Genomic DNA, 26621 nt, shown 5'->3' with positions numbered 1-26621 from the left:
TAACTGAATTGCATTTTTTCAATACTGTATTACTACATTTGGGAAATTAAGGATTATTATATATATAATTCAGCAATTCAACTCATAAACAATTTGAATGTTGTATATAACTAATTAAATATATATTTTTTTTTTGTTTTAACAAATCTTATATTTCGAAAATCGAATAAATAAATTTTTTGTTTAGAGGTATATATAATTTAAAAATTAAAATGTAACTCTTTAACTTAAAAATTACATGTCATACGGATATTAATATACACAGACAATTCAGCTTATAAGTGTTAATTGCTGAATTGTATAAAAATACAATATCAATGTAATTTCGAAGTTTTAGGGTTTTTTTTTTTTTAATAAAACATAGTTACAAATATCTAACGTATATACGATATATGATATATTCGTAATAGGTTTAATAATATTTTAATCATAGTAATATTAAATTTATTTTAAAATTTTATTATTTTTGTTTTTAACTGTTATATTTTAAATCGAAAAGATTAAGAAAACAAATTATTAAGTATTTTGAAGTAAGATAAGAACAAAAAGTAAAGTAAAAATAAAATTTATATATAATTCATTATATCCATTTAATTAAAATCCATTTTTAATTACTTAGATTTATTCGTTCATATGTAATATCTGTAATTAATTAATTTTCTTTTATTAAGAACTGTAATAGAAGAGATATATAGTAGAGTACAATATTATTATACTATTCTGATTTGTATAACAAACTATATAAAATAAATAAACTAAAAAGTTATTTATAAAATAACTAAACTAATAGAAACAACTTATATATTATTAAAAATGTTGTTTCCTAAAAAAAAAGAGAAAAGTTCAACAGTAACAGACTCCATCAGTTTTGATATATAGTTATTTATAATATACGCTCTTATTTTATTTCTAATATATTATTTTGTAATATAATATTCTTTATAATTTTATTATATATATATAGCTTCAAATATGGAATAAAAACTAAATAAAATTATATATAATAAAACGTCTCATATAAATATTTAATTTATTCAATTTACATATAAAATACAGTAATCACTCAGTCAGAGATATATATATATATTATATAATTGCTGAATTGTGCAGTAATACCTACTGTATGGTATTTTAAATATCAATTCAAATTATAAATTATATATTTGTAGAAATATGTAATAATACCTTAATATATAGAGAAATTCGATATGTATCACAAAATTTACTACTTCTTCACGTTAAGTTATTTTGTTCACATAAAGTTCTTAAGTTTTGTTCACATAAAATTTCGCTCCCACCAAAAACGACTTTAATTGACAAATTATTGTATTAAAATTTCGCCAATTATATTATAATATGATTGTATAAATATAAAACTATAAAACTATAAGAGTATTTAAAAAAAAAAACATGAAAAAAACAATAATTTGATGAGGTCACATAACCCCGGATCGCATTGTCTAGAATTTTGCTAGATTTTCTACATTTTTTCTCAAAATTCCTACTTATCTGATAGTAAAAGATTGCACAAGATCACATCAATGTGTATAATCAATTTAATAATGACTTATTTCAATTTTTTATGAGGAAATTTTAGTATTTTTTCTGTTATCTATATATATACTTAATATACTAGAATAAAAACAGTAAGTTTGATTTTTATATATATAACTAAAATGGATGATATATTGCGTACATATGTCCTGAAATTTTTTTAATTATATTGTGTATATAAATCTAATTGTACAAAGTTTCATTGAAATACAGTCGAATATTAAATTTCAAGGAAATTTTCATTGATATATTGGAACTTCTAATATCGATTCCCTATAAAATAAATTTACTTGGACTCGTTAGGGACCCCTATATAGAATAACACGCCATAGTTGCTAAAATCTAACATATTCTCTTCATATTACCAATATTATCCTAATATTGAAATTGTTATATTGGAATACTCAATAGAGATATATAGACTATTATATATATACACCTTATAAAAATATTTAAAATGTAATGTCAATTTGATTTATTCAAACAACTCGTAAATTTTGTATTCCTGAATTTTTTAAATTAATATTTTTCTTTGTTATCGGTATTAAATAAATACTAAATTATGCATATTAATATATATACATATAAATACATATATATAAAATTATGTATTTTATTAGATTTTCCTGAACTGATTTCAAAATTACAGTAAAAACAATTCAGCTTATGTTTTGTAATTACTGAATTGTTTAGCAATACATACTTCAGCAATTTCGAAATCAGGGAGGGTACAAATCAAATTTTTCTTAATCAAAAAAGGTTTTTTTTTTGGTTTTAAATAGAAACATTATTTATTTATTTTTTTTAATTAAATTCATAGTATATAAATGAGTACATTTGATTTTTTTTGTTTTCACATCACATACGAATATAAAAATATTTATATAAAATATTAAGCAAATTTTTATTTTTTTATTATAATCAAATTAATTAATTCATTATAGTTTAGAAAGAAAATATTTATTTTTGTAATTCAATATATTTAAAAGTAAATTTATTAAAAATAAATTTTAGATTTAGTAAAAAAAACAAAAACAAAATTTGTTACTGTTTGAATTTTGTTAATAATATGCAGGGTATCGCAAATTTTACCAATCGAATTTGAATCGTAACTATTACAAATAAAAAATAAATCAAAATTATATATATATAAATAAAATTTATATAATATATTTTCATTACATATATATATTTATATATATATATATACATACATATAAATACATTTTTAATATATTATATTGATATATAAATATTTATATGTATATATATATAATATATAATATATATATATGTTATAAAAGAAAATTGAACTTTTCTATTATTCAGACACAAAACTAATATATCAGTGGCCTTAACTTACAAACAAAACAAAAAATATTAAAGATTTTCTCTATATACGATAATAAAAACTTTATTTCAGGTGATTTAGTAAAATTATATACAACTACATATACAGTATAACTTAGATAAATTTCACGTATATGAAATTTTTTGAAAAAATTTACGATAATTATTCATATATTTAGTATATACTCATATACCATAATATAATGTGCCTTAGTATTTGTCATATTTATATCTGAATCTATATATCTACAAAATGTATAGAAAGTCTTTTCAAAATGAAAAAATTTAAAAAAAAAATTACTTTTAGTCTTTAATAAAATCTTCTTTTAGTCCTTTAAAAATGTAATTGCATTAAAATAATTATATTTAATGAAGAAACCACATAAGAAAAGAGACAAAGAAGTTCGACAAATTAGAATGTAAATAAAGACTTTTTAAAATTAGTTTTTTTAATCTAATATTAAAAAAAATAAAATGCAGCTATAATAGTTAAATTTAATATTTTGTGTGGTAGCCTTTAGATTAAGAACTACTCAAGGCCTTAGTTTCATAGAAGTAATCAATTTTTTTATATCAATTTATTCCGGAATTTCGAACCATTCTACTGTTATATATCTCCTCTGGTAGTCTTTTCACCACATTCTTCTTTAAGTGGGTCCACAAATTCTCAATTGAATTGAGGTTTGGACTTTGGGGGAATATGTCGAGCACTTTTTGGCAGTCATAAAGCAAACAGCTTCTTACAAAATAAGATTTATGCTTTGAATCGTTATCCCCAAAAAAAATTATAACGACAAAGAAGACCAGATTTTTCAACACTGTTTACCAGGTTCGTTCTTAAAATGTCTAGATATTGTTACTTATCCAAATGATCATCTATATAAAAATCAGGTCTACCACCCTGCGACAACATATACAAACCCAAACCATTACAGGCAATTTTCCAAATTTATTAATAAATTACTAATATACATATACTATTATTATTAATCATATCACCAATTATATCAATAATATTAACCCTATATATTAATAACGTAAACTATATAGGATTCTAAGTGAAAAATTTAGGAATCTGATCAGCATATCACCAATTTTTTCTTTTCTTTTTATATAATACATTTTTTTCTTATTTCATTTATTTTTAAGAAATACTCGTAGAAAAACAGGCACAAAATTTAATCACTTTTTTGTTTTTAATACCTTTTTGTATGATTTTTTTTTTACAAATACATTTAACCCTTAATAAAATTTACCGATTTTAAATTTATTAATAACACTTGACAACATTTTTGCGATTTATTGGGTTATTCTCAATTTGTTTTGTCTTATATACAAATATATAAAAATTAAATATATATTTGTTAAAACAAAAAACAGAAAAATAATGATATACATATACATGTTCATTTTGAATGTATATACGTGTATAATTATTTTTCATTATTTAGAGAATGTTTTTACTATGATTATCTATATAAATGAATATTTAAAAAATAATTTCCTACTAAAAACTTATTGCGATTAATCACTATAAATTGATAAAATAAAAACGTCATTTTAAATATTAAACACTTATATATTATATTTTTTTGACATTTTTGTTTTTCAAAATATTAAACAACACAAAAAAATATAAATATTGTAGGTAATGTATATGATTTTTGATATTTATATATGTACATATATATATACACCATGACGTTTGAACTGCATATACTACTAATTAATTTCATACACAATTCATAAGCTGAATTTCGTATAAATACCGTAATTCTTCCAAACTTTTGAATCAGCGATATTATATATGCACATATTTTTAATTATTTCATTATATATAATGAAATTGTAATATTTTTTTTTAATATTTATAATATATATCATGAGTTCCATAATATTGAAGTATCAATTCTGTCCGTCATATCAAAATTCTAAAAATAACATTTCGTGAAATTTTGCAAACGTATAAAAAATTAGTGGCTACGGCTTCTTCTACCTCGGCATAGCATAGTTGAACATAACCGTTCTTTAAAAACCTTTTCTTTACATCGTTTTTTATATCGTTTTTCTTCTAGAAGGTAACTTGTAAGAGTTTAAAATTTCAGCTTCTTTTAGAAACCAACGAATAATATTTATTTCGTTGGAAGAAATTTTTTTTGCATCATCATACTCTTAAGTTAACGCCACTAGAAATTCGTAAAATATGAATTTTCCACACCTTATATTTCTGAAACTTTTAGCTTTTCTAATTTTCCGTAAATGCAGAAAGCTACAAGCGAATTCAACATCATCAAAAAAAGTTATTTTTCTTAACTAAGATAATTAACCCTTTAGTTCGACCCCTGTGTTGACACTTTTTTCAATATTTTTTTGCATCATACATAAATGCATGCAATAAACTGACTTTTTAAATTTTTTTTCCTCCATCCCTAAAAGTATGCAATATTTTTGATTTGAATAAAAGTAATTTGAATAATGTCGGAAATCAAGAAAAATCGAATTTTCTGTATATATTCTGTATTTAAATATTATTTTATTTTGCAAAGTATACATTATAGAATTCGAACGTATATACTTTTAAAAAAATCTATATATATGCCTACAATATTTTTTCAAATAATAACATATAAATTTTCTTTTATATCTAATTTCGAAAATTCTTACTCAACTGTACGCTATGATGGTTGATACCTTGATGCAAAGCAAACATTTAAGCGATTTATTTATGATTCATACAATTGAAATTGTATATTTTGCTGAACAATTAAAAGTTGGCAATTACAGATTTGCATTTTGGTAGACACTAATAATTTTTTTTTTAATTAATTTTGTGATAGAATTTGTGCGTGTAAATATGTGTATTTGGGGGAATTCAAAATTACAATAAATTACCTAAATATTTAAGTATATATTCAGAATATTTCAATATTGTATAAAATTAAAAAAATAGAATATACTCATATGTATGTATCACCAAATTTTATATATGGTTAACCATGTTGTCTATAAATTGAGTGATATACTTTAATTGCTTAGCACAATGCGGCTTATATAATTGTCAATTATTAAATTGTATATACAGGAATACAATTTATTACTGTACAACTTTGAAGTTAATTTATATCATTAATTCAAATCAGAAGGAATAATCATATAATATTATGTAAAATATCATTAAACAATCTATTGTTTTTTTGAATTCAACCGGCCAACAGTGCAGTATTAATATTTTTTACTTTTGAAACACAATAACAAAATAAACAAGAAAAAAACAGATCCTATTTTATTTTACAACACTTTTTTCTAATTTCAAATTATTTTTTTCCTTATTAAATTAAATTTTGATGAGAATAGAGGTGAATAAACATTCTTCTGATAACCAGTTTTAGATATATATATATATAAAATATTTATATAAAGCAAAAATATCTACGAGAATCAAAAAAAAATTCATATATAATTAATACAATATACATATATATATATATATAAATATACTTTAATATTTCAATTCAAATATTTGATAAACTGAATTGTAATATAAGTATATGTATATAGTTTTAAACCCATTTTGGAACAAGACATTTCCAAACGGTTGCCTTTATTTGATATAGTTAAATAAGATCGAACATACATTTATTGCCATATACTAAAAACTTAAGCAATTAAAAAAAAATTAAAATTTAATAATAAATTGGTAATAAATTTTACCGAGACAAAAAGTTTCTTTTATAATTATTCTTCTTCTCTTTGTACATATTAGGCATATTATTTCGTATAAATTTCGTAAGGTAAATGCTATATTACGTCTGTAACCAAAATCAAATAAAAAATAAATAAATTTTTTATTTTATACATACTGACTTAATTATGTGAAATTCCCACCTATATATATACATAATAATATGAATACCATAGCATTATTATATATAGGCTACAATAAACCAACAAAAAAAAAAAACAAAATATTCTGTACGTTACTTTGAAATTGCAAAAATTACTGATATTGGATATTGCGACTAATGTAGTATAATTATAATTGCCGATTTGGGTATTTTATTTATGTAAATAAGAAATTCAGCTATAATTCCAGAATTAATTGTATATATATATACAATATAAATTGTATATTAGTACACAATTCAGCTAATGAAAATTTTGAAATCATAGACTAATATTAATAATTAAAAATTTAATATAAATTTAAACATACATAAAAAAAAATATTGTGTCTAAGTTATTTTCTTTTATTTTTGTTTTTTTTTTTTAAATTTATTATTTAAACTTTTATAATATACATATATTTACATACAATTTAAATAAAAAATGAAAAAAAATTACATAAATATTTTTTTTAAATTTTTTTTTTTTTTACTTTTTAATATTTCATATATGCCAATTTTTCAAATTGAAATAAATTTTGTTATTGAAAAAAAAAATCAAAAATAAAAACACAAAAAAATAGTACAAATATCATGCCAAAGTTGACGATCAAATTGATAAAACCCTAGCGAATATGAACCAAGGTTTAATTGGTAAATTAATGTCTGTATTAGAGGCCTCATTATCAAAATTATCACGTTATGATGAGGGTAGTTTAATTGGTTCAATATTAAGTTTTACGAATGTATCAGGTTCGGGTAAAGATTTAGGCCAAGGTTATGTTAATTTTGCTAGAAATAATATGGATCAAATACGTGGTAAAATTAGCGATGATTTATGGATTATTAATTTCTTTGAAGTTTGGTATACACAACAAATAAACATGCTATGTAATTGGTTATCAGAACGTTTGGATCATTCATTGCATTTTTATCAATGCACATGTCTATCACATATTGTTAAGGTAAGAATGTACAAAAAAAAAAAAGAAAAATGTCAAGAAAAAAAAAAATCTATAGTTTGTATTGTCTTCTTATTTTTTTTTTGTTTTTTTTTCTTCTATATATAAAAAAACTTTTTTTTGGATATTTTATTAAATATATAGCGTATTATGTGTGTGTGTATTAAATACATGTGTACAATTATAATTTATATTGTATATGTGCATAGAATGTATATAAAATTGTGCTAGTTTTTAAATTTTATTATTAATATATACATATGTATACATATACATATCTATATACATATATATCAAATTATGTAATAATATGTGGAATGCATTTGTGTATATATATATATATATATATATATATATATATATATATATATATATATATATATATAAATATTTATATATATATATATATATTATATATATATATATTTTTTATATATATATATATATATATATATATATATATATATATATATATATATATATATATATATATTATATATATATATATATTTTTTATATATATATATATATATATATATATATATATATATATATATGTAATATATTTGTATACATATGATATTTGTAGATATATATGTTACAATTTTTATTCCGAAAAGTAAATATATACATATATATATCAATGATATACACATGTAACGTATTTTAATTTTTTTCGTATTGTATAATAAAAATGCTTTTAAGCTGCAGAGCAATAGAAAAAAAAAAACAAGAAATACAAAAAGTCAAATTTGACTAATACACAACAAACAGCATATTTTTGTATTATATAATCAATATATTTACACATATACGCATGGTAAAAAATTTAAAATAACAAAATATTTTAATACAAAATATTATTTATATAAACACTTTAAAATATTATTTGCATATAATATTATGTAGTCTCTGTATTTTTTTTTTTTGTGTACAAAAACATAAAAACCTTTTCACTTCCTTGTTATAACAAAAAAAAATCTAATGTGATCAGCATATAAGCGACCGAAAAACTGGTCGCTATTAAACTATATTGCATAGTATGTTGTTATAAAAATATCCCCTAAAAAACCCTTTTTTCAAGTTTTAATGATGCTAAAATAGCAAACTTTTAATTTAACTTACCTAGAAAAATTTCAAATTTTTTTCTTAATACATTAAACTGTCATACTATCGAATTCTTTGAGAAACCTTCTTAGGGAAGTATTTCTTGTCAGATATTTTGGGTATGGCAAACAGAAATTTAATATTAATTAATTATTTCTTAATATATAAGTACAAAAATATATAAATTAATAAAAGCCATAACTAAAAGTCCAGTTGATAACACAATGATTTCTCCTGAAAAGAATCTATAGCTGTTTAAAACCAATTGGAAAACAACTTTCGTTTTTATTTTTTATAATCTGGAGGGCAGGAAAATATATTATTCATTTTTTTTTTAAATATATTTATTGTATGTATATTGTTGTTATATTTTCATGAAGTAGCTTTGAGAACTAAATAAAAACAGCTTTGTTATCATGCTATACCTAAGATAAACTATAGATAATCATATACATACTAAAAATGTATCCCTATAATTAAATAAAATTAAAAAAAGAATAAATGTAATTTTATAGTTATATAATAGGAGCTTTTGAATAATTTTTTCATTTATCGTATATATAACGTCTACCTAGATATGCATTTACCTAGCCCCAAATATATATACTTTTAATATATCTTTTTGTTTCAATTGAATTAGATTGCAATTATATTTTGTTATAAAATTTTAAATGATAGTACACGCGATATTAATTGATTTTTTTTTTATATTAAATTGAAAGCACAGATATAACATATTCAAATTTGTTTAGTGAAATTGCAATATTTTTATTAAAAATTAAAAAGAATTAAAAAAACCAATAATTAACGTAAAGAACGTTCAGAAAAAAAATTAAAATCTAAAGCCGCCTAATGTAGGGCAATTTGTTTCATATAGTGTCCTTTATTTTCAATTTTTAAATGCGTGTCGCTAATATTTACATATATAATTATAAATAATTAATCTTTTTACTATTAAGTAACAAATTTGAATATCTTATCTGTATATGTTTTGAATTTAATAACAAAAAAAAAAAACACAAATCAATTTAATGTATCCTGCTTATATTAGATTTTATGAAAAAAAAAAAATTGCAAGCTTATCATAATAGGGAACAGAAAAATTGACAAAACCAAATATATTTTGGTGCTGGATGCATTATGTTAGATTTTATATATATTTTGTATATATTTGATTTGAAATTTATATTAATTATATATATATATACTCTGGCATTTCTATTGCATTAATACTACTGTGTATACAGTACATATACAGTACAAAATAAAGTTCATATTACTACGAAAAATTCACCTATAATTATATATAAAAGTTGAATTGTTTTAGTAATATTTTAATATTAGTGCAATTTTGGTGTCAGAAATATCATATACACGTTACATACGAGAGTATATACCAAAAAATAATTTATATTATCAAATATATTATGTAATATATGTTGATATTTTTTAAATTTTATGTAAGAAACGCTTATAAAAACAATTTGATCTCAAAATTACAATAATACTTTATTGATACACAATTCAGTATTGTATATAACTTTAAAGCTGAAATGTGTTTTAATACAAGTATATTACTGTAATTTTGAAGTTATGGAAATAATAAAATGAATATTTTTTTTAAACGCACTTTTTTCATATAATATTTTTCTTTTCTATTTTGTTTTTTTTTAATAATTTTATATAATATTCTTATATAGTTCGGCTTATTTTGAAATATTATAAAAAATAATTTTAAAGAAAATAACAAAAACGAAAATTCGAATATTAAATCAAATGAATAATAATAATTAATTATGATGATATGGTACGCATTGAGGAGGAGTATATTTACTTAAGTCTTATAATTCAACTATACCATTAAATATAACTAAGCAATCATTTGCACATCAATAATATTTTTGCATTGATCTATATTTTGATATTATCTTTTATCCATTTTGTATACGTAATCATTTAAAATATTTATATCATAATGATTTCAAAATATATTCAAACCATAATTACATTTCAAATACATTATCAAATTAATACATGAAAAAAAAAATCCAGGAATATTTATGGAATATATAAATATTACCGAATAATTTGGCTTGGCCATATATATGATATATCACGTATGCATTGATGTGTAAACTATGTTATATAATTAATTTCAATTAACATCGACATCTAAATTCCAATACTATATTATATAAGTACTCGTAATATACAGAATTCAACAAATAAAATTGAAATGTTAAATAATCAAACAGTTTTTGTGTATACATGTATACATGTAGCTATATTTATCTCCGCATTTACTCTATTTAATGTCACAATAATTCAAATTTAAACTACATAATATCAAACCTCAATCCATTATATTTATATTATATTCATTTTCAGAACAAAAAATCTAAATATATGCAATTATTTCTGCTTAGTTGCTTTAAATATATTATTCATTTATAATGAAAAATAATTTGTTCATTTATAAAATATAAATATATATTCATCACTCTACAATATACATTTAAATCTTCATTAAAATATAAATCAATATTTTCATACTAAATTTATCATATTATAATTGAAAATAATTTTCTGGTTTGATTTTTCAACAAAAAATTTCATTTTGCCTTAATGTTCTTAGAACTTCAAATAAATTCAAATCGATATTGAAATAATTGTATAATTCATTATTAATATTAAATTTGTTGTTCTTTAAAATTTAAACCTGTTTCTTCTCAATTTAATGATAAAAATTTCTTCATAAAATTAAATATAAAACAGATGAATGATAGAAAATCAAAAAAATGTTTCTCCTTGTATGGAATCAGGGACCAGAGCGGCCATATCGGAATATTTCTCCAATTTATGAATATATATATACATTTAATAACTTACTTTTCACTACATTAACATAACATATAATAAATGAATTAAAACATCCGTGAATTCGAAATTGTGTATATTGTAACTGTTTGTAACACAATTCAAAAATTACAATTTATGACCAAAAATCAAATTATCACATAATACTATATTTGTAAAGTTTGAAAGATTTATAAGATGAGATTGAAAAAGAAATAAGTTAGTAGTAAAAAAACCCCCATAAAAGTATTTTCAACTCAATAAAAGTTTAAGGGCCTGATTGTCTATTTCGCTATTTTACTCGGAAAGTGAGAAGAAACTGAGTAAAAATACTTGAATATCATATACTTGAATAATGTAATTTTCGAGTGAGAAGAATTATTCCAATTTCGTATCTCATTTTTTTAAATTGTATACAAAAGTTTTTCACTTTGTTTTTGAAAATGAAACATTTAGTCAATAGTTTGAGAAAAAAAGCAAAAATCCGATTAAAAAAATGAGTAATCTTACTGGAAAAGTGAAACATCCATTACAAAATACTTATAATTCTGATTTGAAAGTGAATAAAAAATGAGTAAGAAAGCAAGATCGTGTTATCAGGGCTTTTGCAGCTTGATATAACTATAAAGTAAATCGAAATGTATATTTTTCGATTCACAAAAATATTTCATTAAATTTATGTATAGATGCGTTAGTTTTTTATGGGACATCAAATTTAATGTTCAAATTTTTCACATCGATTTGAAATATCGAAACACAGAACATTTGCCTTTCCAAATTCAATTGAAATAATATCATTATGTAATTATATCAAGATTCTATTATATATATATTTTATGAAATAATATTTTAAATTCAAATTATACTCAAATATATTATCATAATTATTATAATACTTATCATATTAATTATTCATAACAATATAGGTGACTTCAAAATTGCCGTAACCCGTATTATAATATGTAATTCAAATTTTATCGGAATTGTAATAATACCGTATTTATACACAGTAAAGCATTTGAAATTTATATGCTGATTTCTACATTGTAACAATACTATTACAATTCCAATTTTAAGGATAATTGCATTATAAGAAAGTATTATCGAAAATTTTGAAGTCACAATTAAAAAAATTTAAGAGAATATTAAAATCGCATGCAATTTTCTCATTTTTAAAAAAAATTATATACTTATTTTGCATAACCTTAGGATTTATTATATTGTTAACTTTTACTGCATTTTTAAAAGTTTTTCATTTTAAATCAGAAAAAAAAATTAACAAATCTTTAAAAAAATTACAATAAAAATATTGTAAAACAATTCTATTTTTATTCAAAGATTACAATTGCTATTTAAATTCAAATATAAAATATAGAAATAATAATAATTTATACATTTTGATATTCCACATAGTTGCGATATAATATTAAATATATATATACCAAAAAATGTTCAGTTTAAAAATACTAATTGTATAAAAATTGAAAATTTTTAGCACAAAAAAATGCAATTGTGCAATCTTATCGTATATTATTTACATCATTCAGCAATTATAAAATTTATAAGCTGAATTATGTAATAAATATTTTGTTTCACAGGTTTATTATAAAATTACAATATTAATTTAATGTTAAAAATAATGCTCATTATATGTCAGATTTAAGTTTTTAAGTCCACGTAACGTTTTTTATATGTTCCAAACTCTCAATTCAGCAAATATTCTGGAATTATGTATATCAGTATAACATAAATATTTATATGTTAAACGATATTCTTAACGTAGTTAATAAATTATGGCAACATTATTTTTTGTGATTTCGTAAACATTCCAATACATAAAGACAAATGCATATATCTTCAACATTTTTATCGTATAATGGAGAAATTAAATTTTTGAATATAAGAACGAAAATGATTTCGAGATAGAAATTTTTAATATTTAAAACTTAATAACAAAATTTTCCTATCATTTACTTTTTTTATTACTAATTTTTTTTGTCTCTTATGCATATATGACTCAATTTATACCTTCTGAATTATATATATTATTGCTGAATTGAATATAATAAATTAGTATACATTAACGTATGCTGCAGTTTTTGGATATTAAGCATTTAAAACAAATAATATTTTTCCAACAATATAATTTTTTTTTATTTATACATTCAAAATATATACAATATTTTTTTGAAAAGTAAAAATTTTTCAATTATCACACACAAAAAATATGAGCTTTTTTGCGCTGCATCTTCAAAAAAAAAAAAAAAAAACAGATTTAATAATTATTGAATTTTACAGATTTTTATGAAACATAGAGTAATTTAAATCAACGTGATTTATAAACAGCATATAAATCAGTGGTCACAAGGCACAAACGTCTTAATTAGACAAGCAATATATATGTATTATAGTTTTTTGTGAAAATTTAATATTGCCAAAGAAAAAAAATTTCTTAAAATATTTTCTTTGTTTTCCTCTGTTCATATATAAATGCAGACGGCACGAAACACAGACTGAACAAAAGATATTGTTTGTATGATAGTATAAATAAGAGTGCGATAAAAAATTGAAAGTCTCTTAAGCCAAAAGAAGACGCTTTTTGCTTTAAGACCACATAATTGTACCATAAAAATAAGTGAATGAAAAAAATTTTGCACCAATAATTTTATTAAAGATAATTTTTGTCTTTTTATGTGACTGCAACACCTCGTTTTCTTAAAACACACATACAGAAAAAAAAAAATATTTTTTGCATTTTTCGTAATTTAATCTTCGTTTTTTTTTTTTCATTTCTTTTTTTTTTTTCTTCTCTTTTCTTTTCTTTTACCTGTTAACTTCCTATATATTTATTAAATGTAAGAAATGAATTTTAATTTGAAAAAATATCCGTAATGTACATATAAATGATAATATGACGTAACATAGATTTAAGACAGAAATTTCAATTTAACCTAAAAATTTCAATATAATGCTGCAATGTTCAGTAATTACTATTCATAAACTGAGTTGTATATAAATACCGTCACTTAAGGCAATTTTCAAAGAAAACAATCTTTAAAGTAAATATTCAATTAATACCGTAATAGATACCAACACGGTATTAATATACCGTCACTTTAATTTTGATTTCAGAATTCTACAGAGAATTTCTTTAAACAATTTTATATTTAAAAAAAAATTAAGACATATCGTCTATGACGGTAAATATTCGAGCACTATATTGTTTGCCCACCCCTATATTCATATACGGGATAAATAGTCGTTTACGTTAAAGTAACGTATAATTCTGAAGATAATATTAAGCGTGTATGTAAGTATTTATTAAACGTGTATGTAAGAAACATTTATTTATTTATTTTATATTTCATTCAATCAATTGCGTATGTACAAATCAGTTATAATAAGTTCTAATTCTATAATAATGTTTATTTAATTTTTAACATTACGGATATAATTATAATATTGATATAATGTACTTGTTTTTAATATTGGTGAAATTAAATTTTCAATGTGAATGGGTTTAATATATGCGAAATTCAGTTAACATATCCATAAAATGCGCTATATAACAAAATTTACTCAAAATTCTGTAATATTATAAAGTTTCCGAATTTCAATATTGCAATAATAAGCACGATATTAATACATGATCTAGCTTTAAAATTCTAATTGCTGAATTGTGTTTATTAGACAACCGTTTTACTGCAATTTTGAATCCACGAATTATAATATAAAAGTGAAAATAATTAAAATTCCAAATTGATCATTACAAGCAATATTAATATATTACGAAGAAAAAGTCAATTTTACCTTAAATCTGCATTTTGATTATTCAACACTCATTAATTTTCGATACAGATTCAAATATACTGCTATTTATTTATACTCGTACTTGACACCAAAAAAAATAACTTATATATTATTCTATTAGTTAAAATTAATTCAAAAATTATGTTATTTTTATAAAATTAAAATGTATATTAAAAACATTTTGAATTAAAATTCCCTATATATATATATATATATAACGATTTAAAAGAAAACAAACTACATACGTAATATTTTGAGATAACTTTTATATCTCCTATATCTAAAAATCAAGAAAAATTAATAACAATATAATCAAAATAAATAACAATTTATATACGAGTATATAATTATTTTATTTCTATAACAAATATTCCTCCATTCATCTTTCACATAATATATATATATATATATTGACGGCGGCCTGACTCACCGCCATATATGACATGAGAATTGTTGCTTAAACTCCAGTAATTTCAGCCTCAATGCACAAAATCAGCTATAACTATAATTATGCTAATTGGAATAATACTGTATTAATGCAATTCCACTGTCGAATTTCTGTAATAGTTTCACATTTTATATAGTTAAATGTTTTATTAAGACCTTTTTAATGATTTAACTATATATTAAAATATTGGATCCAATAAAACCAGTCACATAATATAAAATTAATAATATAAGAATTTCAACACAAAAAAAAACACGAATACTCGTATTAAGTTCTTCTCGTTTTTTCTATTTTAATCGCGCTTTTAAATTTCGTTTTTAAAATTAGAAAAAATTTAATAAAAATATGAAAATATATAATATATAAAAAATATATGTGTATGCATATTATAAATACATATATACATAAAAAATATATGTATTTAGGCACATTATATATATACATATATTTTATTATATATATTTTTTGTTTTTGGGCTAGAGTTAACAGGTAAATTGTAAATATTTGGTAATGAACTTTTTTTTCTGTAATATTTTTTATATTTATAATTAAAAATTTAAAGATTTTTAATTTTAAAATGTATATATGTATATGTATATAATTAAACAAATATATATATATACATATACATAAAATTTCAAGAAAAAAAAAGTTACTTGCAAAGTGTGTGCTTTAATTGTAAACATTTCTTTATATAAGACGAATGTGATTCAACGAGAAAAATAAATCTAAAGAACAGGAAGAGAAGCATATTACTACATTTTGGAAGTTAATGATGCTTATATATACCATCGATAATTAACTTAATCGAAAAAATATATTTCCGGTTAAATTTTTTCAGTCCGTTTATTTCTTTATCAGTAGATCAGAGTAAAATTACCGTATATGTACACAGTAAACTGTATGGCGAAATATTACCCCAGTATAACATTTAAATAGATTATTTGAATATATATGACATAAGAATTAATATTTATTATTATTGAACAATAATTCATATCCGTAATTACTTATTGTGCAATATTCAACATAATATTGAATTTAAATCTTGCTAAATAAAGTAAACTGATAACAATTTAATCGTTTCCTAACCACAGAAATTTGTTGAATGAAATAAATTTCCAAATTTAATTCTATAATTCCACATATATATATTGTTATAGAAAATCATAAAGCTCCTATACACGATTATCAATAATTATCATTATTGATAATTAATTTGCAGTCTAATCCTACTTAGCAATTAATATTAATAGCAATTAATATTATACAACTAAAAATATTGGTTAAATTTGTTATATATGCCGTTTCATACAGATGTACATACATAGTAATTATAAATAATATAAGTGAAAATTCAAAGCAATTCAAAGTGTAACGAATCTATAGAGTTTACGTTCTTTATATTCAAATTATTCCAATTCTAAGCTATAAAAGGATTTCCAACATAAGCAAAAAAGCGTTGTTTAAATATCCTATAAGTGGAAAGGTAGCACCATCATAAAAAAAAGGTGGGGGGGGGGGGGGGGGGGGGTTGAAACTTTTCGAAAATTATATTTATTGTTTTCTTTTCTTTTTGAATCACATTGACAATTTAAAAAATTAAAATTTTTAAAAATTTTTTTATTTTTAATGTTTTTTTTTTATTATTATTTTTTATATTTATTTTAAAAATCAATGATGAATTTTTAATATAAAATATTTTTATTTCTATATTTTACCAATAATTATATATATAAATAACAAATACATAAAATCCGAAAAAAATGCTGGAATCCTGAATTTTTATACATTTTGGAATAATAACAACAACAAATGAATTTTCAAATGAACTTCTATACTTGCAAATGAATTTTTAACGCGAATGAATTTCAACATTATATTCTGTATACAACTTTTTGGAAATATACCGCAATATCATGGACAAAAACCTAACAAAACGAAAATTTTTAACGTTATCAAATTGAATTTTACGTTTATAAAACATCTCGCTTCTATCTCTATTTTTATCTCGGCCTCTCTAATATAAATACATATATCGTTGTGTGTGTCGTCGCTCTTAATTTCAATAAAATCAGAAAATATATTCGGATTTTGAACTCCAAGGTGTTATTGATGAAAAATTAAATTCAAAAGCGTATCAAACTGTTGCACAAAGAATGGCAACTGAAGAAGCAACTTGTGCTTTAACAATGCCAGATCAAGATGGTGAAGAGTAAGTTTATTTCTACATGTAAATAACTTTATACATAAAATAAGAAAAAAATAAGACAAAATTAAAAAAAAAATGCAGAACTATAATATTAATTTATTGCCTGTATTTGATAAAAATATGGTAACACAAAAAAAAATTTATTAATAAATTGACATTATTTAGATTATCTGCATTTTGGTACATATATATATATTCTTATATACTCTCTATAAAATTTCTTACAAATTTATTAATTATACATATATTTTCTTTTATATCTTCCTCTCACATATATTCTAATTTTCTTCGTTTTATATACTTCATTTAATCAACTTTAATATATGGTCTCAATATTATATTTACGACGATATATACATAAAAAAAAAGAAATTTGGAAGGAATAGAAGAAGGTGAAGAAGGTGCTGCACCAAAACCAAAACCGACTGCTGCAACCGCATTGCCATTACCAATTGGTGAGGACGGCAATGTTGTCACCAATATTAGTAATGTTACAAATATGGTAGCTGGTCGGGTTGGTAATTTATTTGGCAAAGGAATCGGTGGTCTTAGCTCAAAACTCGGAGGAGGCGGCTGGTTCTAACAATATGCTTATTTTATATATAATATAATATACTATAAATATATATAAATATATATAACAATAATAATAATAAATTTTTTCAAAATAATTTAAATTAAAACTTGATAATGTATAAAAACAAAAAATTAAAATATATATATATATAAATTAGAAAAAAAATAATAATTAAAAAACAAAAAAAACCAAAAAAAAAGAAACGCAACTACACACATATAAAATATAAATTTACATAATTAATATATATGCATATATATTATAATATATATGTAATATATATGAATGTATATTTATGTATATGTATATACATATAAAAATATATAATAAAAAACAATAAACATAATTATAATATAAAAACACAAATTCTTTCTTCCCATTTATATATATATGCAATGTTATATACTTACTTATATGAAATATGAAGCAAATTTATATGTATGTATATATATCCATATATATACATAGATATATATACCGAATTTAGAGAAAATATGAAATTTATTCCATATATCATATACCATTTATATAATAATACAAATATAACAATATATAATACAAATATAAATCATATATATATCGAGCATGAAATATAGTATATATATATATATATATATATATATATATATATATAAAGCGAATGCAGTTTATTTATATACTCTATTTATTTTTATATTTTTTTTTATTCTTTATATATTATATACACTTTTAATATATATATACTAATAAATATTTATATATATATATATACATATATGAATATTTATATAGATATAGAAATATATATATATATATATATATATATATATATATATATATATATATATATATATTTAATAGTAAATATATATATATTTTAAAAAATATATCTATATAAATATTCATATATGTATATATATATATATATATACATATATTTATTAGTATATATATATTAATAGTTTATATAATATATAAAGAATAAAAAAAAATATAAAAATAAATAGAGTATATAAATAAACTGCATTCGCTTTATATATATATATATATATATATATATATATCAGTGGCCTCAAACACAAACCGCCTAACTCGAGTTAAGACAAAAATGAGATATGTTTACCAGCGAATTCTCCGTTTTGAGTTTCATATGCTCACAAATTTTGGTGGTTCTATGACTGTTGTAGCCGGAGTTATTGTCGGATTCACACATGACCTAACTCGAAATGGCAACCATATGCACTTGCACTAATCGCCTAAATCGAGTTAAGAGCAGAAAACATCTTTTTTATGTTTTGGACAAACCACTTATTTCGAGATAGGCTATTGTTGCAAATCGAAATTAGTGACATTTTTTTTTATTTGTATGAATTTTTACAACCGCTTATCTCGAGTTAGGCTTTTGTTGCAAAATTAATTTTGAGTTTTTTTAAATACTAACTCGACATAAGCGATTTGTGTAAAATAAAAATTGGTAGTTTTTTAAACTCATCTCGAGTTAGGCGATTATTGCAAATACAATTATATTCCAAAAGGCTTCTTATGTCGAGTTAGGTTTTTATAACGCGTGCAAGTAAGAACAAAACATCAAAATTAAGCGTTTAGTGTTCAAAATAATGCATAATCAGTATAGAATATTTTTTAGTTTTTTATAATAAAAAATATTTTATAACGCTTAACATATTATTTTATGTGATATATAGTGTAGGTATTTTATGTCCGTGATTTAAAACTTGTTCACTATAGTTAAAATTAAATCTTACATTCAGCGACAAGTAAGATAGTTGTATTTTTTAACCCAAAATATAAAACATCTGCACAAGTTACCTGCATTTTTAATGCTCTAATTACCCAAATATCCCATGTTTAAGATTTGAATTTTTTTATTTAACAAATAATATTGTAGGTCATTTCGTGATTTACCTGCGACAAATGTTTTTTTCAATTGACGAAGTTCCCATGTTAAAATGACACGTGGCTAGCTACCTGATGGTAGATTGTTTTGCCTTTGTGGTCTAATTGTATTATTAAAGAAAGTGTAAAGTGTTGTTTTATTACGCCCTTGTAAAACACATGTTATTAGGAAGATCAAATTTTTGTGTTTAACAAGAGTTTTTATTTTAATGATTGTATTACAAAGCAATACTTTTATTATACACTAGTAAAACACATTTTTTTAGGAAATTCAAATTATTATAATTTGCAAGGGTTTTCAATATATAAAATTGGTACGTCTGGGAATAACAATATTTTGTTATACTTTTTATTACTCATTTCCGTAAGATTAAATTTCTTCGATTTTCAAATATTTATGATATTTTTGTTATTTCGAAGGAAGTATTTTTTACAAAGACAGTTTTTTATTATTGTTTTTAAATGTGCTGATGTTGGAAATTGTTAAATAATGCAAAAATTATCCAATATAAACTTTATTCACGCTTAATAAATGTACGTTAAAAATTTTGGAACTTGCTAGGAGAGCTGAGATGATTGTGGCGGATGTTAGAGGTATTGCAATATATTTGAAACTAACGTAACGGATTCAGTGTGTTTTAAAGCATAGAAATTAGCGAAACTGGTCCTATAGTTAATAAACAAGTATTTACACTACAGATCTTACTTTGAAAACCGAAGTTAATACAGTTTTGAAAACCGCAATTGACTTTGGTAGTGGTGACTGTATTAATGATCCTGATTTTAAAATTGACAACCTTCAAAAGCAAGTTTTTGAGTCCTATAGGGCATGTGAACATATCTTTAGAGATAAAAAAATATGAAAGGCTTTCTACTTTTATTCTTTTAAGAAAAATCCTTTTACAATTTGCCGAACGGTTAGAAAATTCGCTTAATCTTTCGCGACTGGGCTTGCTGAATGCACTCAAGTACATGAACGCTAGAAACTGACTCGTGGTTAATTTGTATGGAGTCTTAATTGAAAAGTAAATGCTGACAGCTAAAATAAAAATGTCGAGCAAACTTACAATATTCTTTGTTTATTTGTTAATCAAATACTTATATACTCTATGATAGGAGAGCAAATTCCGAACCAATTTACTTTACCACAACTTTTTAAGGAGATCTATATACTTTTTACGGCAGAACTTAGAGAAAAACTGACGAGCAAACCATTTTCTATATGTAATTAATAATACGTCTCCAAGATTTAATTTTCACAAGTATCGAATCATTATTTTCTATACGAGTTCGAGTTCACTATCAAATTTGACTTTTCATTACAGTAGTTGTAATGACTCACACTCGATTTCATTTTGTTTTTGATTTAAAAATTTTAATTAATTCGCATTTAGTATCATTATGAACAAGTAAGAAAGTCATATGGACTATACGAGTAGTACATAAATAAAATAACAAACACCAAACTCATAAACTCATTTTAGAAATTACTTTATGTACTAATTTTTACAATAATGTAACAACTTTGTCAGATCCGTTGCACAATGAAGTCTTTTTGTAATTGAATTACTTTTTGAAATTCTCTTAAGTGGAAAGAGTCGCACCACAGATTTAAAAAAATTCACTTCCAAAAATATTTTACAAGAACAGTTTATACAAAGATTTTTTATATTTTTTATAAGACGAGGTGTTAACTAGTTAGATTTTCAACACATGCTCCAAATTGAAGAAGAAGAGAAAATTAGTACCAAAAAAGAAAAACTTAGAGTACTTGATGCAATTTATTGATCCTTTGGTTCGAAAATTTTACAAAACGATAAAGACTGGAGATTTAGCAGATACTCATCCATATTTAGTTGGAGAATCCGAGAGAGAATAAAAGATACTGTCACCTTTCTTAAATTTAATGAAAAAATTATTTTTAAGCTTTTAGAAAAAATTTTTATTTGAAGTTTATTCATTTTTTACCTCAATTTATGGTTTTTATGACAATGATTTGAAAAAAGAGTGAAAAATCAAATAACGTAAAAATAATATATATATTTCTTCCCTTTTTAGTATAACTTAAGTCACCTAAAACCATATCTTCAGTTTTGCAACAACAGCTTAAGTCGACTTAAGTTTAACGAAAATGCAAAAGTAATTTTTCACAAATCGCCTAAGTCGAGTTATGCTTTGCAAAGTGCTTTTTATAAATTTTGTATAACCGCCTATCTCACTTTTTTCATAATTATGAGAATACTATTAGTTGTTTTACTTCAGATTATGAGTTAATCGCTTCCTTTTTTAATTATCTTTCGATCAAAAAAAAAATTGGCTCAAAAAACTTCATAACTTTTTTCAAAATTAAATTTAAAGTTTAAAATGCATTTATCTCGAAATCACTAAAACAGACTTAAGTCGTTTGTGCTTGAAGCCACTGATATATATATATATATGTACATATATATATATATATATGTACATATATATATATGTTTATTTTTTTTTTTTAAATATATATATAAATTTAAATATATAATATATATATATGAATTTTACGAATAAAACGAAAAATATAAAAAGAAAAACAAAGAATATAATTTTTTCAATTTTCGATTATAATTTTATAAAACATTAAAAATCCGGTAATTTTACAATGTATTATAAAATATATTCGATATATACAAATAACTTAAAATTCGATTAATACCAATATTTAATAATTGTTATTCAAAAATTATTTTTAAATTATCTTTTTTATCGACAAAAATTTAAAGAAATTATGATCGCCCCATATTATCCATTTTCGTATATATATACTATAGAAAAAAAAATAAAAATACGAAAGAAATTTAAATGTTCTGTTATCTTCTAATATGTATATATATATTTTATTATAATAAAATGATTTATATATTTTATTTTAATATATAAGTATATATGTACCCTGATATGCAAGTATGGAAAATATATACTACTAACAAAATTCAACAATTTTAACTTTGAAATTTTTTAGCATTATTATATTGCTACAGACAATTCAACAATATTATACAACAACATAGGTTGAATATCGTACTAAACGTGAAATTTTCAAATTAGAAATACAGTATACATATGTATCATGACTGTATTTTGCACTGAGATGATATTCTAAGAAAACTTTGTTTCGTATAAATTTCAATTTTGATAATTTCTGTTCTTTATATTCTGCAAATTCATATTCTCGTATGTGTATATACAATAATTACACAATAATATCAGAAAATATAAATTCAGGCGTGATATCAAATTTATAAGAATGGAAAAATATACAATAAATATTAATAATAAATATCAAATGTATCATAATATGCTCGTATATTATATTAATTAAAAATTTAATGTAGTAGTATATTTTCGAAATTTATTAATATATATATATATATATATATATATATACATATATAAGTTAATTTGAATATTAAATTTGACTAACACATACTATATTACATTATATTCAAAATATTTTAACAATATATATTTACCTATATAATATATATTATATCTTATGTATAATAATATATATATATATATATTATTATACAATATATATAGAAATATATAACAATATTGCTAATAAAATAATTAATTTAAATTTTCCGAGGTTTGTATTTACGCGTATATATCTTTAAAATTACGCTGAAACAAGAGACTGGCATAAAATTCAGTAATTTAAGCTTAAATTTTCTGAACTCATATAAGCTGAATTTTTAATATATGAATGCCCCCCGCCCTGCATTAAATGCAATTTTTTTAATTTATTTACTTTTATGTAAATAAATGTTTCAAATTAATATTTTAATTAAATAACATTTTTCTATAACTATATGTCTCGGTTTACCATCCATTATTTATATATGTAACATATATTCAAATTTCTTTTTAGCACAATATTCCACATATATGTACATATATATCACAACTTGCTCTTCTACAAAATATTTTATCAAAAATCAAGCAAAATACATATACACATATATATATGTAACGTATATAAGATTCCTATGCCATTTATTTTTGTAGTAGTATTATTGAATATAATTAACGCGAATATCAAAAATTTCAATATAATTATGTTGTTATATATATCATTATGATGCAATATATGTTCATATACATACGGTATATAATATATATGATGCAATACATAAATGTATATATACATATGTAAATTATGTATATATATATATATTTAGAAACTTTAATGATTATAATATATGGTACGCGAATTCAATCATTTCATTGCTATTGAATGCTGCTTTGCTGAATAGCATATTTGAAAGCATATCTGATATATACATATATATATATATATACATATATATGGGATTTAAGGTGTAGTTATATGTTTATATATGTGTATGTAATTAAAATTTTATTTTATTTCAATGATTTTCAAAAACAAATTAATATTTTTTATACATTTATCAATTAAATTAAATAAAATAATGAAACGATGAAAAAAATAAAAGATTTGAACGTTTATCAGACAAAATAGAAACAAAAATTGGCAAATATAAAATATAAAAAATTAAATTAATTAATTTATAATTGGGGAAAAAATTTAGTGAACAAACTTTAATTTTGAAAGAATCACAAAAATTTAAAATTAAATAAATTTATATTTTTAAAAATTATATTTTGACACGCAAGACAACACTCCTCCACTTTTTGTTAAAGCCAAGGCTCATCGAAGAATTTCAATGAAAATAATTTGAAATTAAAACAAAAAAAATTAAATCAGAACAAAAAAAAATAATAAAAAAAAAAAACAAAAGTAATATCAAAAATTTTCACAACCAAATTTATGACCAACACAAATATTGTATTACAACAACAAAAAAAAAGAAAATTAATTATAATTTCTCAAATATCAAGTCCAAAACACTGGCATATTTTTTATATAACTATACTTTTTATGTGTAATGTTATGTTTGAGAAAAAAAGAAGCAAAAAAAATTTTGAATTAATTTATGTACATTTTTACTACATTTCACTACTTCTACATTTAATAATAATTTATACATGTGCATACATCGATTCAAAATATATGAAAAAAAAAATATTTTTAAACCAACATTTTTGGTTTGTTGGAACACCATCACCGCACAACAATAAGAACAAAAACAAAAATATATTATATAAAAAATCCTTTCATGACAACCAACCAATCAACCAAACAACCAACCAACCAATCAACCAACTAATTAATCCCAACAACAACTAAATGTAAAAAGAAATATAAAACAAAATTATGTTTATTGCTATATTGCGAGAAGTTTTTTGTCTACTACACACACAAACACACATTTTATTAAAAACCATAAGTATGTAATATAAACAGCTTGATCTACCTATACATATATACCCTCTATATATAATGCTAGCTACACAACATCATGGCACCTGATGGCATTTTTCAAAAATAATTTAAAAAAAAATCATTTTATTAATTTTTACTTATGAATTTTAAAAAAATATATGCATATGTATACAGTATTCGGATCCGTATATAAGCCATTATATCGAACCAGAATTTATATATATATATATATATATATATATATATATATAGATTATATAAGGAACTTATGTATAAATATACTATATATATATACATTGTATATATCTATAACTCGTGTATATCGCATCTCGAATTCGTAAAATTTTAAATTTTCGGCATCTTATATTTCCGGAAAATTGTAAGCTTATTGTTTTTCAAATTTTCAAAGTCAACGGTAAACGCCTTGTCATAAAAAAATATATATATTTATCTTAATTCATGTAATTTATCCGATGAATTCGTTAATGCCTCTGTCAAAATTTTTTCTCGCTCATCTTTAAATGTACGCAATAAATTGATGTATTTTGATATAAAGATATATGATTTTTGTCTCGTTCCTAAATGTATGCAATATTTTTGGTATATGAATGAAAGTAATACATG

The 26621-nt window shown here is 21.4% G+C and overlaps 1 protein-coding gene across 12 annotated transcripts in view; it reads left to right on the top strand.

Moving 5' to 3' along the window:
- Positions 1 to 19127, top strand: part of LOC129613801 (calcium-dependent secretion activator) — a 104754-nt gene extending 85627 nt beyond the window's left edge. For 9 of the 12 annotated variants that reach the window (XM_055528054.1, XM_055528057.1, XM_055528059.1 and 6 more), the window contains 3 exons: positions 7370 to 7750; positions 18047 to 18183; positions 18550 to 19125. In XM_055528054.1, the coding sequence (XP_055384029.1) occupies positions 7370 to 7750; positions 18047 to 18183; positions 18550 to 18763 (732 nt within the window). In that variant the 3' untranslated portion in view covers positions 18764 to 19125. Of the gene's footprint in view, positions 1 to 7369; positions 7751 to 18046; positions 18184 to 18549 lie in introns of all 12 variants that reach the window. The other 3 variants (XM_055528061.1, XM_055528064.1, XM_055528060.1) reach the window with 2 other exon arrangements.
- The last annotated feature ends 7494 nt before the right edge of the window (positions 19128 to 26621 follow it).

Source organism: Condylostylus longicornis, unplaced genomic scaffold, assembly GCF_029603195.1.
Source record: "Condylostylus longicornis isolate FDR11 unplaced genomic scaffold, ASM2960319v2 ptg000091l, whole genome shotgun sequence".
NCBI lineage: Eukaryota > Metazoa > Arthropoda > Insecta > Diptera > Dolichopodidae > Condylostylus > Condylostylus longicornis.
Note: the sequence above shows the minus strand (reverse complement) of the source record. Positions and strands in the feature narration are given on the sequence as shown.